Source organism: Artemia sp. Qi Xiang Cuo, chromosome 8 (genome assembly GCF_049724085.1).
Source record: "Artemia sp. Qi Xiang Cuo chromosome 8, ASM4972408v1, whole genome shotgun sequence".
NCBI lineage: Eukaryota > Metazoa > Arthropoda > Branchiopoda > Anostraca > Artemiidae > Artemia > Artemia sp. Qi Xiang Cuo.
Window position 1 is genome coordinate 52,282,557 of NC_142801.1, and position 19,936 is coordinate 52,302,492.

A 19,936-nucleotide genomic window follows, 5' to 3' on the forward strand; every position below is an offset into this window, starting at 1 on the left:
GATCAACACCAATACGTAGGAAATTTAAACCTGAATACTGCAATAACCCTGCCACCTAGCGCCTACCTTGAACTTCAAAGGCAATTATAATGCGTCAAGCTAAGCAAGTACTAAGTCACCGCATCAATGGGCCTTTCCGCAAATTCTCCTTTTCGCAAATATTTAAAACAAAACAAAAGGCTAGTAGTGCTATTAATGCAGTTTATCCTTTTCAAATTGAAAAACAACTGCTTCTTTTATAATTCCTGAAGGATGTTTCACTTTTACAAAACTTTTACACCTGTTGGCATGTACCAAGCGCGGTAGAAGTTTGCTATAAGTAGCGCAAAGTGTGCGTCGCGTGATACAAAGAGGTGTGATCCCGCATAAATTTGCTATACGTGGTGGAATGAATGGCACTCCAAGATTTACACCAGGTGGGAGATGGGGGTGCCACTTGATAATTCCTAAAAACCCTTAACGTTACTCTTTGATTTCCGGTGTCAGAACTATTAGAATTGGACATCTTTTAGTGTTACTGGACTTACTTCGAGGTTCACTGTCATTTTCAATTAGGCCTAAGGATCAGAATTTTAGAAACATTCTCAGAATTTTATAAGCATTCAGCATCATATTTATAATAAAATCACTTGTGGCGATACTTCTTGCATTTTTGTGTACATTTCTTATGTAACGATATTATAACGAGGCTGAATATCGATACCAAAAATCGAACATATAAACTGTACGAACCATTTACAAAAAATAAATAATTCCTTATAGACTTGCAAGTTCTGTGGACAAGATCAGTCATAAATCCCTCAATCATTTTTTAGGGTCTCCCATTACCTTCAAATGACTCACTGAACTGATAGACTAATGTCTATTAGTCTATGAAAATCAACTTGATTGAAGTGATGAAAAACTTGAGAGCCATGGCTAATTATAGTAAAGTTAAGACAGACAGTCTCTTTGAGCGGGAAAGCTGGCATAACTGTTTCAGAATTTTATAAAAATTATTCATTTCACTTGTTGATAGATGGTCTGTCATCTATCTTTAGGCAGAACTAGACTCTGAATCTGTTCAGCTGAATGCTCATGCTTTTGCAAGCGACCAGTCGGCTGCTATAGCCAAAGGTAGCTTTCAGATTTCACCACCGATTATAAATAAGTAGATCGGTAAGATAAAGAGGATCGGTGTGATCTTTGAAGCACACTTGTCACCCAAAATTTGGAAGCCTTCCTGAAAGGAGGTCCAGACGAGAGTGTTGAGCCATTTGAACGGGTCAAAAAGCAAATATCGTTCAAGAGAATAAAGATATTAAGCTAAATTTATACCCTAGCGCAGCGTCAACTATAAGAAGACTATCAGAGCAAAACAGAAAGAACATACTGTTTTTTTTCCAAGGTCGAAGACGGTCGAATGCAACAAAACTCTGGCCACACTGCCTTTCCATTTATTTTTGAAAGGAAAACAAAATAAAAAAAAATGAAAAAGAAATACAACTTTTCACTACGGATTAAACGCCGATATTGTCTTATACATATAATAATAAATGTCAAAATAGTTCAGCTTCGTATCCAGAAACCTTTATCTTGGGGAAAAAACTAGAATGGGAAAACAATATATTAAGCAGTCAATATACACTAGAAGATAATACAAGAAGGTTAGAAAAAAACACAACAGGTATGCAAAAAAAAAGAAAAAAAAGGGAAAGGAACTCGTATCTGATAAACTACAAATGTCGTTTTTAAACAAATCTGACATCATAACCCAAACACAATATCAGTGAGGAAAAAGTGCGGTTTAATATTGTGTTTGTCATTATGGTAACTTCTGATATGAGATCTAACAAAATGCAACAATACTTTTATTCAGCAATTTTACGCATAACATAGGTTAAATTAATTCAAATTGGAACTGGTGAAAAGTCTTAAATTCTATTAGGTTTGGAAAATTGAATAAGTTTTTTCATTTGCTAATCCGGCAAAAGAATGTTGATTTCTTAAATCAGGATTTCAATTCCCATTTTTTTTCATTTTTGCCTAAGTTTAAGATTTTTTTAAGTTGAATGTCAAAAACATTCTTATCTTCCTCATTGTTAAATATATATGAGGCTCTAGCTTGTTTTCCAGTTAAACTGTTAGGATAAAAATTTAATCTGTATTCTCCTTCATATCTATTTATGCTAATCACCTTATGAATAACTTGGTAAAATTCTAGACAAGCTACTTTCCGTTATCTTGGAAACGGGTTAGGTTAGGAAAATGAAACTTTCAGGGATGGATCTACGGACTAAAGTATGTCTCGGGAAGGTATTTTGAAGTACTTATTTTCCCTTCTTCTCCCTTTAGAGGGTACTGAACTTTGATGACCTTTAAAAATCTTTGTGTTATAAAAGTCAAACCTTACCAAATAGATCTTCTGCTTAAATGAAGTACAAGAAAATTGTTTTCAGCTTCACAACTTTACTCAGTCCTAATTTATAAGGTTTTAAAGATGTGCAAATACATTTCCTAAAATCAGAAAAAAAAAACATATTCAAGACTAAAACCACAGAAAAAGAAACAGAAAACAGAAAATTAAGGTAAAATGTTCTTTGGGTAAAATTCCAATGTCAAATGTTGACCTATCAAGTAGGCAAATTTCTAAGACCTAGAATTCAGAAGAGGTTTAACATAGAAGCTTGACAATACCATCCCAGAGTATGTTTTTGGCCCTGGATTCAATATTGAATGTTTCATTTCCTAACCTAACGCCTTTCCATGAAAGCAAAAAGTAGCTTGTCTAAAATTTTACCAATAATTTCTTTTTTAATTTCAATGATCTCGCTAAAATAACAGTTCAACACAATTCCAAACTACATCCAAAATTCTGGGAGGCACCAATGGTTCTCTTGAGATGGATTTTCTTATTTCAGTGCTTAGGCTATAATACTTACTGCTCTGATGTTAGTTCGGTTTGTCAGTAAAATGTGAGTTGACAATTAGTTCTTTGACCAGCTATTGCTACATTTTTTTTTTTTTTTTTTTTTTTTACTGTGGGTTAATGCCAGTGTGAAATTACATTTAAAATGAGCATTGGACGAACCTCTTTTATACGATCCACATGTTCACAAGCCCACCTACATATTTTGGTGTAACCGTGACTATGATGTTGTTTTTTCGGTTCTTGCTGTATGACAGAGATTTAAAAAAAAGCACACACACAATGTAAGAAATTAGGAGAAAATTGAATACACTTGGCAGCCGGTGCATGCCGATGCTGAGTTTAATTTTTTTTTTTAATGGCACCGGTGGTTTTGTATTTAATACAAATTAGGCAAAAAAGGTACTTGTCATGTATAAGATATTATAGGCTATATAGCCATATACGATGGTTAGACATTCCCTAGGATTACGTGACCGTCTTTGTTGATGTTAACAGTTGAAATGGTAGAACAAATTATTCGAGTTGTGGCTACTACGTAGCTTGAAAGATTACTGACAGTCCCAAAATTGAGAACAGAACTGTCTAGGAGTCGCGCAAAACTGTTGTTACATCATTCTTGTTATGAGAAACTAATGTGACTTACAAAAACACTACTTAGAGGAAATTCAAGCAAAATATATGATAGAAGAGGGACCATTAATAAGTTTTGAATTCCACAATCGTCTTAGCGTAAGCATAGACATAGAAAAGAGTGACGTGTCTTGCACGTGTTTTTTCAGCCTCCTATTGCCTCAAAACCCCGTCCGCCAAAAAACACAAAAAAAAATATGTAATATCAATAGCCAGTGGGCTGTTGGGAACACCTTCGGGCGTCACGTCTTAATAAAGTACTTCTCTATCTCCTTTTTTACTTTATAGAACAGTCTTTCTCAGAATTGTCAGTGCTTCCACCATTTTCTCCCATTCCGACAATCCCTCCCATCACCTTCAGGCCGACATGGGCAGGCAATAGTTGCCGGTTAAAACAGAGGAGAGCCGTCAGCGGCAAATAGCACCTGCTCTTCAGAACCGGTATTAGCAAGAGAACTTTTCTCTGCTACCTCGGATTGCTCCCCAATAAATCTTTTCTCGCACCAGAGTCGACACTTCATATATCTAGGGAAATTGAACCCCTCCCCCCCCTCCAATCAGGATTTTGACAGCCGTTACTGGCTTCAAAGCATACAACCTCGGCAGAATTATCGGAAACAAACCCTACCTCATGGTTAGACACTGGACAAGATGGCATGTAGACAGGGGAGTAAATTCACAAAATGTGCAGAGGACAAAATTTATTTTTCAAAACCTGGGCGGTTTTTTTTTCTTTTTCAATGAAAATACCAAAATAAGGAAGTTGTTTTTCTAAATCTATGGAGTGAGCAAAAATTTAGAGGGGGCTCTTTCCGTCCTCTCCAAGTGACTCTCCTGCCAGTGACTGAACGATTAATAAAAAGGCTCCTCTTTGAGCCTACTCCTCTCAAGGGCACCATGAGAAGGCTGTCACCACTACTAGTAGTTAGTAAGGAAAATTTTTTAGCATGTTCCACAAATTTTTTCCCAATAATTAATATTTTTAACACGCCTTTTCTTCTATGGGAACATGTAAGGAGTATCCTACACCCAAAAAAAAAAAAAAAAAAAAGAGAAAAGTCAGTAGTACCATTAGAACTACTGCTATCAACTTGCAGCAGCACCAAGCTGCCGATGGCCAACTCAGCTGTGCACTTGTCTCCTCTGCCTCAATTTTTTCAAAGCTTCACTTTTCACCTCACACCCAATAAACTGTCAATATCCTTTAAGTCTTTTATTATGGCTTCTTACCATCGCATTCTGATGGGGTGGGATCTTTCATGCAAAATGCATAAAACGTGGCCATACCATCTTAACCTTTCTTTCATTTTAATCTTTGAAGGTGGGATCTAGCCACGCTTTTTGTATAGTCTATTTTTGACAAACGATCAGTCAAGCGAGTTCCTAAAACTATCTTTAGACAATTTTTAGACAACAAAATAATCAGTAATCGTTGGTAAAATAAAATAAAAAATATTTACTGCAGCAAGTAAAAAATTGTAAAATTTTTGTGCAGCAATTAAAAAGTTTATGTTTGTTGTAAAAAATAAAAGTGTAAAAAAATTGTGAATATCTAATTTTCACGTTGAGCCATCCTTTTTGAATGGTTAGCGCACTGGACTCGAAATTCTGAGAACTGGGGTTCGAGTCCTGGTGTCACTGGTTATTCGGTTTCGATCGGGAGTCAATGTTGTGATTCTGTAAGCTCAGCCATAATCCACCCAGCTCTATATGGGTAGGCTGGTGCCTGTGCAACGCAGACCATTGGTCAGCATGCAAAAAAAGTTTAAAAAGAAAGCAATTTTGTCATTAACTTTTCTACTCGCTGTCTTTGAATAAAAGCTGATTTTTACAGTAACCTCTTATTGCACATTTCAAATACTAAGTAAGAAGAATGTAAAAGATTTTCTAAGAACAAAAGTAGGTGACTTCAAATGCGGAAATAGTTTCCTGGTATTGATTAATTTTAGATATACTTTGAAAAAAAAAACAGACACGATAATTTCCTTCAAATATGGTTTTGAATCTTTAAATTGGATTTAATTTTGAAAAACAAAGTTTTTTTGATGAAAGTAAAGAGTGAAGTTAAAACTTAAAACGAACAAAATTTATTGCCTTGCAGTTTATGCAACATGTTTCTGAAAAACTGTTTCAAGTAAACTATGTCGTTATGTTTTCCTGAATTTGCAGAATTCTGAAAATCTAGCGCTTTACTGAGAACACAAAACTGACGCAGGAAAACAGGATTAGAATCAGAAAAATCTTAAAGTAGCCTGCAAAAAATAAAAGACTAATTTATAAAGCTCTCAATAGTCTTTAACCAGCCATGAAATCAATAAATTTTACTAGACAATCTTAATTTAAAAAAGACTGAAGAGAAGACAAGATCTTTTATTGACAAAATACATGATAAATAATTTTCTAAAATGGTGGACGGGGAGCAGGGCTCGATGTGTCGGCCATAAACAGAGATGAGAAAATGCCTAAATAACAAATAAAGGATATCAATAAAAAAGTATACAAGGTAGGAGATAACATAGGAGGCCACCCCAGCGCGAGAACACCACAACAAAATTCATTCAAATATCTATTATTCATCAATCCAAACAAAGAACAATTTTTGAAATATGTTTTTTCAAAGAAAATCGGACAATCGGCCAAATGTTCCCAAGTTTTTTAAGAAAAACTTGGGAACATTTCTACTAAATTAAGTTTATTTACAATGCGAGGAATCTGGTATCTGATTGAGAATCTAGCTCTTTCTGATTTAAGTCGGGGAAGGATACTTCTTTGAGTGGACGTGGTGGGCAGGAGAAGTGGGAGTCTCAATTATACCCAAACCATGGAAATAATTTGTTGAAGATTCGATATCTTAATACCACATTGCTGCTATGCAGGTCTTTCAGTTGTTTGAGATCAAGTGTATTGAGAAAAACATATAAAGTCTGGGTTTCCGAGAGATTTTGAAGCCTCACTGGGTGATGAACAAAAGTACCCAGAATTCTAATTGCCTTATTTTGAATTATCCGAAGAGGTTGCAGATGGACCATAAATGTGTTGAGATAGATTACAGGGCAATAATTAAGATATGATTCAATTAGAGAATGGTATAAAATTTTAGGGATGCAAAAATGAAACACATGTTTAAATCTATGAAGACAACCTAAGTTATGGGCAACTTTCAATCTCAAATAATCGGAATGCTTACGGAAAGATACAAGCTCATCGAGAATAATGCCAAGGTAACAAATTGAATTTACTCTTTTTATCCTACTTTGGTTTACAATTAACTCTTCTTTGGTAATTTTATTTACTGCCCGTTGTGACCGTCCAAAAATCATGATTCAGTTTTAGAAAAGTTCGGAGCTAGGTAGTTACATGCAAAAAATTTATTCACAGATTTCATTGCTGTCACTATTTTCTCAACCAACAAGGATGGGGTTTTAGCTTTTACTGTCACCGCCGTATCATCTGCAAAAATTACTTCTAAGCTACTATCTTGGGGTAAACACCTCGGAAGGTTATTTGTATAAATCAAAAATAGTAATGGCCCCAATACTGATCCCTGGGGGACTCCAGTATCATCAATAACAATATGGTTTGACGGGTGCTCATTTACTTCTATCTGAATTTTTCGACCATGCAAGTAAGATTTTATTATATCTAGGCCTTTACCTTTAATACTTGTGTTATTAATTTTTTCCAGAAACAATTCATGTTTTAGCTTATCAAATGCCTTTTTTAAATCATAGAATAGAGCAGACACATGATTATCATCATTTAGTGAATCATTAATCTCTAAAATTAGCGCAGCAATAGCTTGTTCAGTAGAATGACCCGACCTGAATCCAAACAGATTTTTAGTAAAAAAACTTCTTTTATCAAAAACGAAATAATTCTTTAAAAAGAAAAATTCTAGAACCTTAGATTTTGGGGAAAGAATAGCTATCGGGCGATAGTTGCCTATATCTGTCTTATCACCTTTCTTATGAATTGGAATAGCTTGTGTAGATTTCTATACTTTTGTTAAGATCCCTGATGATATAGATGCATTTAAAATGTGAAGCAAGGGGACATGGATTACACAAGCATGTTCTTTCAGAATATTTGTGGAGAGCCCATCTAGACCTAGGGAATTACCACTCTTTAAATTCATAATTACCTTCTGGAACTCACCGAAAGTAACAGGGGCCAGAAACATACTAGAATTTTCAGATTGCGGTAGATATTCTTTATATAAATAAAACGGATATACAGGGAAATTCAGTTCAACAGTAGTACTAATATGAGAAAAATAAGCAAGCTTAGTTTTCAGTAAAGCGCTAGTTTTTCAAAATTTATAATTATAAGGAAAATTTACTACCCAGTTTCACCATCACAACGTCACACTATCACACCAGCCACACCATCAGATTCTGAACATTAGAGAGCCCTACTCGGCTACTATAGAGGTTTCATGCTCCTATATACAAAATTGTGGAATTTTGCATATTTTGGCAGAAGAAAGATAACAGATATGTGTTTTTTTGTTTGTTTTTTCTAGGGGTGATCGTATTGAATAAGTGATCCAATAAGATGAGCAGAGGACTTATTTGATCGGAAATCAAAAGTCCTAGTGTCCTTTTTAAGTGACGGAAAGGCTAGAGGGCAACTAGCCTGCTCTCAAAACGCTTTTTTTCCACAAAGACATTCGATCAAAATCGTGAGATAACTATTTGATTCAGCATAGTTGAAAGGTCCAATGGCTATACCTTTGGGGATAACATGACACCCTATTGTCCCTGGTTAAAGGACTGTAAGTTACGCACTTTGCCTCTTGTTCACGCATAGTATTTGTTACTGGGAAATATAAGAATTTTCCACGGGGAGAACTTTCATCGGGAGGGAAGTTTCTGGGGGAATTTTCCAGGGAAACCTTACACGGGGAAGGGAGAGGGTAGAAGATTTCCTGGTAGGATTTGAAAAACAAACAGAAATTATATAAAAAAAAGCTTTTTCAACTGAAAGTAAGGAGCAAAATTACAACTTGATACAAACAGAAATTATAACGTATATGAGGGGGACTCGCCCTTCTTCAACCCTTGTTTTTTACGTTAAAGTTTGTCTCTTTATGACAATTCTTCAAGAACGACTGCTCAAACACAAAGATTGTTAAATTTGACTGGGATGTATTTTTAAAGAACTTCTAAGACTTTAGCGTAAAGAGCGAGCATTGAAGAAAGGACAGCCCCCTTTGCATATGGAATCATTTCTGTTCATTTCCAGTATTAATGTTGGTCCTTACTTTCAGTTGAGTAAACCTGTTTCTATTTTTTTAACTTAGCACTATCAAGACTAATCGAAATAATAGTTACCATTCCTGAATCACCTGCAAATGGCAATCTTTCTCAAAAGACAATTTGGGTCAAAGCGGGTTCTAAAACATTTTGGCAACTATGGGTCAGGGTTGGCTCTTTACTAAGTTTTAGCTACCAGCGTAACCAAGAAATAAGCTTTTTCGCACTTCAGCTTTTATTGTCGGAGTATCCCGAATCGAAGCGGAAAATAGCCTAGGGAAAAACAATTTCTGGCTTCTTAAAGTCAATAACTGAAGACACCACTGTGTCTAAATTTGCCACTCTTTACGATGGACGGATTTTAATTTTACTTGAAGTTGCTCATTTCATTTTTGTTCTTCACATCGTTCTACAACTTATCTCCCAAACATAAAATCTGAAAGAGAACCTAAATGGAAAATATTTTGCCCGTTTTGTACTGGAGTAAAATTGGCATCCCCGTCCCCTCTCACCACATATAAAGAAAAATCCATTAAAAATGCACTTGGCAAGTTATATCTGCAGTTATACCATGGATTTTATTCAGAATATCCCTAAGAAAGACATTGCAACACTGTTTGGAAACAGCAAGGTGGGTTTCTCCAACACTGTGGAACACGTCCAGGGCTGTGGTTGAAAGCTTCATATGCATTGAATGCGAATTGGCAAGACTTATACTTAGTATTCTGTCAGTATTATGTTCATCGGAGTTCAGGTAAGTAAGTGGGTGGGTGCTTTTGGTCTCTGTCTCCTCCCCGAATTTCTATATGTTTTCAGTTTGACATGCATGCTCCACTAAATTCGCTTAGCCTTTGAAGTTATGCTCTCCTATAAATATGATTCTCCCCAAACAAATTCCTACATATTTGCCTACCATAGCTGTAGCTCAGTTTGTCCCTCGTAACCCTCTTTCTTAAATGTAGGTACACAGAGAAAAAGAGAGTCTACTTGAAAGAAAAAGGTTTTGATTGAAAAACTCATCGCTGTTCTTAAGGGCTTAAAATTTCATACTCAGAACTAAACATGTTCTGCAGTGTTTTTACTTGATCAAAATATGACATACCAACAACAGTGAAATTGACAAGGGAAAGGTCAGGATATTCTCTTTCTGACATACGCTTAATGACTACTGGGATTGGCTTAAGGAAATAAGTCACAAAAATAATCCAATGGAATAAAAGCACCTTTTTAACTTGGAAATATAGGTCAATAATCTCTATTTTTCTCTTTGGCAGGTACTACACTAGAAATAACAGTGCTGTTTTGTACGAAAGATGGTTCAATTTCACTGACCCACAACAATTTAAACCAATACAAGATGACTTCTACTCATCTGATGCATTTAAAACAGGTAAAACAACCATAAAATTTTGTTTAATTTAGCTTCTGTAAAAATTTATGACCATTGATCACTGCCATTATCCCTAAAACACTCGAGAACTTAAAGAATGATGTCATCTGTAATTATATCTTCAGTACAAAGGACTTACAGAAGAAAAAGCGGAAGTGTTAGGATGCAGAAATTAATATAACCAATGTTTTGTCAATGTAATTCTCACATGTGGGCAGTCAACTAATCAGTCGAGAATTAAGCCAATGCACGGATCTATAAGGCATCTTCCATCCAAGAGAGATTCGAAAAAAATCGGACGCAACCCTACTGTTTACCACCTCACAAATTTGCGGATATTTAATGAATCTATATGCTCATCCCTACTATACGGCCCAGAAACTTGACCCACAACCACCCAAGTTCTGAGAAAGCGGGAAGTAACTCAATCCAAAAGAATATGAAAGATAGAGGGACTTCAGTTGTACGACAGTGTCAGCAACCCAAGCCTTCTGGCCCGCTCAATGCAGATTTCATTTTCCCTGCAAGTAGCATTGCATACGCTGAGATGGTACAGCCATCACCTCCGAATACCAGAGAAATCCCTGTCTCATCATCTATGATTTCAAATCATTTATCATCAAATAGAAACGACCTCGTAGCCGTCCAAGAACGATTTGGTTCGATAGCCTACCTCAGTTTGTAAGTAAGGAAGGAATAAGATCTGAAGATGCAACTGCAGCTGTCCAAGACCGAGTATCCCCAGTGAAAATTTCTACAGGATGATTTATCCACCTTGTCTTGCTGAAGAGAAATTAAGGTAATATAAATAAAGTGAACTGAAAAGAAAGGATATCAGTGCTCCCATTTCACTAATGTGGAAATAAAGTATGTAAGTGCAAAAAAAAGTAGAATAAAGTAGGACACAATCCGGAAGTAAGTTTACTATTGTGCTTACTATTTGAAAAGGAATGTTAACAGAATTGATTCTTACGCTATATTACGAAAGTTTCCACTTCAGATTTGTTCAATCCCTAAAAGGCTGATGGGATATCTTTAAAAATTCATTTTTTCAATGTCAAACTCCCTGAGAATTTCTCCATGTTTTTACTTTTTTCCACGTTACAAATAAATCCTTATTAGGCTGACTACGAATAGTATTTGTTCAAGACGACGTATATTGCAACTTAAGACCTTTTACGTGTAACAAAATATGTCTTTTCGATGTTTAAAACAATACTTTGTATTTGTCGACTAGTTAAGTTCGGTTTTGAATTATAGATTCCAGGTCCAGATCTCAGATTCTGGACCATGTGAATATGTTTTATTTATTTGTTTGTCTTTGCCATTATCTTTTCCTTCTCTCTTACTAATTTTGCAATACTCTCGTTTTTATTTACATTGGTACGAATGATTGGCATGAATGATATACAACCGGTCGCTTTTTCACGCAATAATTTTTTTTTTTTACTTTTTTTTATATTGTTTTGTTAATTTGAAGCAGAGAATAGTAGCAAAAATGATAAGTTAAAGCTTGATTTAAGGACAGCGCCTGCATTTTGATCTTTTATATTATTCGATTTTAACTAGTGTAGACAGCTACATGCCTCTCAGTTTTCCAGGAAATGCCGCATGTAGACGCACTTTGAGCTGTATTCAGAAAAATTTAATGAGAATTACCAAATAATAAGATTTATGAGAAAACACCAAGTACTGAGATCAATACCCCAAGTCATCACTCTTGTCGCCATCCCCATTGTCTTTCCCAATGCCTAAAAAAGCGGCGCATTCGGACGGAGTCGCATCGGATTTCACGGACTTCATTTTTTTCTTTAAAATCTCGGTGAAGGTAGAGGGGCCTTTACGCTTCATTTCATACTCTCATACATCTCAGCCCATTCCTCTTTTAATTTTTTTACTGTTTTCAGAATGCTGAAAAGTCTTTCCAAAACAACATTTTTGCAGGGAAGTCCAAAAATAAACTCAATTACATGAGGAACGTTGGTCAACTTTATCACCCCGCTTGGCGTATTGAAGGACCTCATTCAGTTCCAAATATCAATGGGGTTTCCGCCACTGAGAAAACTGTCGTCTGGACTAAGCAGCATCAACACTCGCCAATCTTTTTCAACCAGCCCAAAATCCCAAGAGGGGTGCCTGAACTTTTCGCAAAAAAGCCGCAACGATGGAATTCACCATCTAATGCGACTTTTGGGTCTACAATCTCTTCAAAGTTGTAAATGTCGTGATCAAATGGATACTGGTTGACTAGCTGGTACACAGCTTCAAAACAAAAAATTGCGAAGAAAGGAAGAAAACGAGGACAATTAACAGCCAGTGAAAAAATTGAAAAATTATGCAAATATTTTGGTCAAGACCTCCGCTTGACCGTCCTCAGTGCAGAATAAAACTGATAAAAATATAAAAACCAAACCTTAAAATAACCCTTTCACCGTTACTAGGAAAGGGTCGTCCAATTTTAGTTTGACTTACTTGACTTACTTTGACTTATGTCTCCTGCCGGGCGCTGCTCGGCGTAGAGAGTGACGTCTGCCTCCTCCATCCACTTCGGTCCATGGCAAGCGTTTGCACATCGCTCAACCTGATATTTACCATCGTCAGAAACTTGGAGAGGCTGTCAGACCATCATTTCTTCGGCCGGCCGCGGGGTCGCTTCCAACCGGCTTTGACAGGGTCGAAGTCATGGATCGTTTTCGCAGGTATGTGTGGAGGCATTCGAAGTAGGTGTCCGAACCATCGTAGTGTTCGCTCGGCTGCTTGGGTCGAAAACCGAGACTGCTTGGTGAGCTGCAGAAGCTTCTCATTGCTGACAAAGTCGAACCATCGTAGACCTTCGATCCTCCTCAGGCTCTTCGACTGAAAGACATCAATTGCCTTGAGGGTTGCGGCTGAAGCTTGCCACGTCTCAGCTCCATAGAGCATCACAGAGCCGACGAGGGCGTTGAAAATCCGCAGCTTCGTTGTGTGACTGATGTTTGGTTTTCGCCAGAGGTGACGGTTCAGTCTGCCCATGGCAGAAGACGCTTTGGATATTCTCGCTTGTAGTTCAGAAAGAAGCGAGCCATCTGAAGAAATTATGGAGCCCAGGTAGGTGAACCTTTGGACAACTTCGATGCTAGTGGTGCTATCCAGGCTAACTGAAGGATTGGCAGCAGGAGAGGATGGGTCAATGGCCATAATTTTCGTTTTAGTCCAGTTTATCTGCAGTCCCACTTTTGCAGCCTCTTCTCGTAGGATTCGAAGCGCTTCCAGCAACTGCTCCATGGAGTCCGCCAGAATGGCCAAGTCATTGGCAAAATCAGCATCTGTAATGACACGATCTCCAAACTTGAGTCCAAAGATGAGACGTGAAGTAGTCCTTGTCATAACGTAGTCTATGATGACATTGAAGAGCTCTGGGGCAACTGCACATCCTTGACGCACTCCTGTCGTGATTTGGAAGAACGGGCTGCGGCGGCCGTTCACTTGAACACAGCTCTCCGTCCCATGGTGTAGAGCTTTGAAGAGTCTGCAGTATTTCTCGGGGAGGCCTGTCGATTCTAGAATCCGCCAAAGAGCTTCTCGGTCTACTGAGTCGAACGCAGCATGGAAGTCTACGAAGGCAAAAAAGATTTTTGTCGGAACTCTGTGGCTTTTTCTATGATTTGTCGGATCGTAAAAATCTGCTCGATGGTTGAACGGTCCGACATGAAACCAGCTTGCTCCGGTCACCGGATTTTACGAATGATATTTCGACATCGATCTAGCAGGACCATTGAGAAAAGTTTTCCCGGGTCAGACAGTAGGGTTATTCCACGGTAGTTCAAGCAGTTGCTTCTAGAACCTTTCCTCTTCCATAAAGGGATAATTACACCCTTCCGCCAATCTTCGGGAATTATCTCGGTTTGCCAGATTGTAGAGAACAAGGTGTGGAGAAACAGGAGCATAACAGGACCTGCATATATTAGCAGCTCCGCACTCAGGCCACAGATACCGGCAGCTGTATTGTTCTTGAGCCTTTTTACTGCATTTCCAATTTCTGATGGGCTGAAAGGCTCGTCTGGAGGAGCATCTGTTTCGTATCTTGGACTGCCAGGTTGGCTGGGACTATCAGTAGGAGGCATAGACGGGCTAGTGTTGTTCAGGAGTGAGCAGAAGTGGCCCTTCCACCGCTCGAGACAAGAACCCTCATCAGAGAGAAGTGTCCCATCCCTGGATAGGACGGGTCCCAATGCTGGTGTTTTATTTTCTGTGAGATTGCGGAGGTGCTTGAACAGGCTACCCATGTCTTTCTTTTTTGCTGCTAGTTCAATTTCATCGGCTTTCCTTGCAACAAACTGAGTTTGGTCTCGGTGAATAAGTCTGTTCCGCACTCCATTGAGCCTTCGATAGGTGGTCATGTCCCCAAGAATTCTTGCCCTCCGCCTTTGCTCTATGACCTGCAGTGTTTCGTCAGTTAGCCACGATTTCTTCGGGAAACTTCGCTTGCCAAGCACCAGCTGTGCTGCTTCGCTGTTCTGTGATTTAAAATACTTCCAGGCGTCTTCGCTGTTTTTGAGTGTGCCCAGGAGCTCAAAGCGATTTGATATCTCAACACTATACTTCTGGCGAGTATATGGCTCCTTTAGTTTCCCAATATCCGCTGCTACTGGTTTTCTTTCCAATCGCTGTGCATGGAGGCGAAGCTGGACATCAGCACACACAAGCCTGTGATCTGCATTTCCGAGCTCTGCTGATCTGTAAGTTCTGCAGTTCTTCAGCGATGATCTCCAGCGTTTAGAAATAATGATGTAGTCAATCATCTTCTTTGTGCGACCGTCGTTACTATACCACGTGTACTGGTGGATAGTCTTACGTTGAAAGTAGGTGTTTGCGATCACAAGTTCATGGGATCGGCACAGTTCGAGTAGGCGAAGGCCGTTGTCGTTCAGTGGGGCGGGGGATACAGGTCCAATTTTAGTTTGGTGTTTTTATTTTAAGGTTTGTTTTTTATATTTTTATCAGTTTTATTCTGCACTGAGGACGGTCAAGCGGAGGTCTTGACCGAAATATTTGCATAATTTTTCAATTTTTTGACTGGCTGTTAATTGTCCTCGTTTTCTTCCTTTCTTCGCGATTTTTTGTTTTATCATGATTAGCCAGTTTGGTCTCAGAAATTATTTACACAGCTTCAATATAAAATTTCTGGGCAATCTCCTTCATGCTCTTGCATTTCTCCGTGAACTCTGTATATTTTCCTTTTAAAGAACACAGATTGGTTGTCGCCTCTGGTCCCAGGTAAACCTTAGAGGCGGGTAGGAAAAACTCTTCTTTTTTAAGGTTCACAGACTGAACAGACTCAATTTGTTTCACATAGTCTCTTACCATGAAACTGTAACAAAGGCTCTTCACAACTTCTAGCAGTTAGTTTTTAAGCAAGTAAGATCGTGGTGCATCTGCCTGGCACAGAGTATTAAAGTCATTGAATACACCCAAAGCATAGTCAACAAATTCGAAAAAAAAACCCTTTGGTATGGATTCTTCACGGTCGAAAGTGTCTGGTCGTTGCCATGAGTCGGGTCTTGTTCAGCCAGTTCTCGCCAATAAACTTCTAGGTTATCCCATGCTTTCAGTATGCTTCTCCTAGTTTGTTGCATGAAAAACCATCTAGTGGGAGCTAAGGCTGGAAACTTCATGTCTTGCTCTTCAGTGGCCCTTCTGAGCTCTTGGAACTTGTCCATTCTTTTTGGGCTTGTTCGGAAATGACTTGTCACGATGTGGCAAAGGTCCTCCAAACTTTTCGGTAACATTTTTGAAGCATACTGAGCAAAGAGATGACACAAATGGCATGAGCATTTGATAACGATGACACAATCATACTTTTCTTTTATTTTTACTGCCACGCTGTTGTTGGTGCCCATTATTGTATTTGTTGTATCGGCGCAAAAGCCTACCCAGTTCCTAAGATCAACACCCACAACCTTTAGCGATTGCAGCCAAGTGTCAAGACTTTGGAACACGCCTTCAGCAGTCCCATTGGGGAAGGTAACGATGTCTAGGACATCTATATTAGTAGAACCCTATCATGAGGTCCCACGGGGCACCCCTGCTGCCATCTACAATTTAGTTTAATGCCGACGGAGCTCCATATATGGGCATAGAGTCCCTAGGGAGATGGTTTTTCTCACTAAGAATGAAAAAACAGGATTTTTCTCACTTGAAAAAACAGGATTTTTCTCACATTGATGGATGTTTCTTGGACGGTTATGAGTGATGGTCAATTTATTTGTTGTTTTCTTGGATGTCACCAGCAATTTATGTCTGTTTTATGGTTTTTCTCACTTAGAATGAAAAAAAAGGATCTTTATCACTTGAAAAACAGGATTTTTCTCACTTTTCTGGATGTTTCTTGGACAGTTATGAGTGTTGGTTAATTTATTTGATGTTTTTCATGGATGTTAACAGCAATTTATGGATGTTTTATGGTTTTTCTCACTGAGAATGAAAAAACAGAATTTTTTTACTTGAAAAAAAGGATTTTTCTCACTTTTATGCATGTTTTTATGGTTTTTCTCACAGAGAATGAAAAAACAGAATTTTTTTCACTTGAAAAACAGGATTTTTGTCACTTTTATGAATGTTTCTTGGACGGTTATGAGTGTTGGTCAATTTATTTGTTGTTTTTCTTGGATGTCAACAGTAATTTATATCTTTTTTATGGTTTATCTCACTGAGAATGAAAAAATAGGATTTTTCTCACTTTGATGGATGTTTCAAGGTCAATTTATTTGTTGTTGTTGTTATTGTTCGTCCAGGTAGACGCTAGGAGGGAATGTTATGATCCGATAACGGGAAACAAATCACGTGTCTCCTTCTAGGCCAATCAGAGGCTCGCTTACATATTAGCGGCGGAGGATCGCAGAGAATATAAGGAAAGGATTTTTGCTATAGTTTTATTAGTCTGTGAATAGAATTCAAAGGAGTGAGAACAGTTTGACTTTACTCATTTGGATATATATTTGTGTGTGTTGATGACGAGTGGAATGTTTACCCTATTAGAAGTTGGTAGTAGAGTTGATGGCAATAATACAAGAGCACCAAACATTGCGGTGGAAATCACGAGAGGATCACGGATTTGTCTGGAATGGGATGAAGTATATGCAAGATATTTGATATCCTTGAGCAAATTTAAAATGGAGGATCAATTATGTTTCGCTGCAAAAGTTGATATAGCACATATGAATAGACTTCAATGTGCTTTAAGTGCATTAGTGAAACATATTGAAGACAATAAACTGTATCGCTAATTGTACATGCTTAGTATTATTGTTGTTGTAATTATTCAATAAAATTGTTTCGAAATCAAAAATGTTCCCTTTCTTTTCTGGTCAGGTTAGGTTAGGGCTAATGAATCAGGTTGTTGGGCATAGATGAAAGGTCCAATACCTCAGTTAAACTAAGAGGTTACATTTTGACATCGTTTGACAATTTACTAAATTTTAAGATTTTCTTTAGTTTCAAAATGTTTTTGTCAGTCACCATCTTTAGTCATGCACAAACAATACTGAAGAAAACCAATTTCTACTGTTTATCGACATTAAATTATTAAGAAGGCTATTATTTCTTTGAAATACGCATTTACATTTTTAATTTTCATGTTTTTGATTTTATATTGATGAAGAATTTAAACACAACCTCAACTAGTTATTTTTTTTTCGGCATAGATGAAAGGTCCAATACCTCAGTTAAACTAAGAGGTTATAGTTTGTTATCGTTTGACAATTTACTAAACTTTAAGTTTTTCTTTAGTTTCAAAATGTTTTTGTCAGTCACCATCTTTAGTCATTCACAAACAATACTGAAGAAAACCAATTTCCACTGTTTATCGACATTAAATTATTAAGAAGGCTATTATTTCTTTGAAATACGGGTTTACATTTTTAATTTTCATGCTTTTGATTATATATTGATGAAGAATTTAAACACAACTTCAACTAGTTATTTGTTTTTGTTCGGCACGGATGAAAGGTCCAATACCTCAGTTAAACTACGATTTTACATTTTGATATTGCTGGACAATTTACTAAATTTTAGAGTTTTCTTTAGTTTGAAAATATTTTTTTCAGTCACCATCTTTAATTATTCGCAAAAAATGCTAAATAAAACAAATTTCCACTGTTTATCGACATTAATTTATTGAGACGGATATTATTTATTTGAAATACGCATTTACATTTTTTATTTTCATGTTTTTGATTTTATATTGATGAAGAACTTAAACACAATTTTAACTAGTTATTTTTTTTGTTCGGCATAGATGAAAGGTCCAATACCTCAGTTAAACTAAGAGGTTAAATTTTGAAATCGTTTGACAATTTACTAAATTTTAAGGTTTTCTTTAGTTTCAAAATGTTTTTGTCACTCACCATCTTTAATCATTCACAAACAATACTGAAGAAAACCAATTTCCACTGTTTATCGACAAATGTTTTTGTCAGTCACCATCTTTAGTCATTCACAAAAAATACTGAAGAAAACCAATTTCCACTGTTTATCGACATTAAATTATTAAGAAGGCTATTATTTCTTTGAAATACGCATTTACATTTTTAATTTTCATATTTTTGATTTTATATTGATGAAGAATTTAAACACATTTTCAACTAGTTATTTTTTTTGTTCGGCATAGATGAAAGGTCCAATACCTCAGTTAAACTAAGAGATTACATTTTGATATTGTTTGACAATTTACTAAATTTTAAGGTTTTCTTTAGTTTCAAAATGTTTTTGTCAGTCAACATCTTTAATCATTCACAAACAATACTGAAGAAAACCAATTTCCCCTGTTTATCGACATTAAATTATTAAGAAGGCTATTATTTCCTTGAAATACGCATTTACATTTTTAATTTTCATGTTTTTGATTTTATATTGATGAAGAATTTAAACACAACTTCAATTAGTTATTTTTTTTGTTCGGCATATATGAAAGGTCCAATACCTCAGTTAAACTAAGAAATTAAATTTTAATATTGTTTGACAATTTAATAAATTTTAAGGTTTTCTTTAATTTCACTATATTTTTGTGAGTCATCATCTTTAGTCATTCACAAACAATACTGAAGAAAACCAATTTCCACTGTTTATCGACATTAAATTATTAAGAAGGCTATTATTTCTTTGAAATACGCGTTTACATTTTTAATTTTCATGTTTTGATTTTATATTGATGAAGAATTTAAACACAACTTCAACTAGCTATTTTTTTTGTTCGGCATAGATGAAAGGTTCAATATATCAGTTAAACTAAGAGATTACATTTTGATATTGTTTGACAATTTACTAAATTTTAAGGTTTTCTTTAGTTTCAAAATGTTTTTGTCAGTCACCATCTTTAATCATTCAGAAACAATACTGAAGAAAACCAATTCCCTCTGTTTATCGACATTAAATTATTAAGAAGACTATTATTTCTTTGAAATACGCATTTACATTTTAATTTTCATGTTTTTGATTTTTATATTGATGAAGAATTTAAGCACAACTTCAACTAGTTATTTTTTTTTGTTCGGCATAGATGAAAGGTCCAATACCTCAGTTAAACTAAGAGATTACATTTTGACATCGTTTGACAATTTACTAAATTTTAAGGTTTTCTTTAGTTTCAAAATGTTTTTGTCAGACACCATCTTTAATCATTCACAAACAATACTGAAGAAAACCAATTTCCACTGTTTACCGACATTAAATTATTAAGAAGGCTATTATTTCATTGAAATACGCATTTACATT

At 36.4% G+C, this 19,936-nt stretch overlaps 1 protein-coding gene across 1 annotated transcript in view; it reads left to right on the forward strand.

Annotated features, from left to right (window-relative positions):
• Nucleotides 1-19,936, forward strand: part of LOC148949544 (3-hydroxyanthranilate 3,4-dioxygenase-like) — an 88,348-nt gene that overhangs the window by 37,551 nt on the left and 30,861 nt on the right. Inside the window, exon 4 of the mRNA XM_089093580.1 lies at nt 10,071-10,186. Coding sequence (XP_088949706.1) covers nt 10,071-10,186 — 116 coding nt within the window. The remainder of the gene's footprint in view (nt 1-10,070; nt 10,187-19,936) is intronic.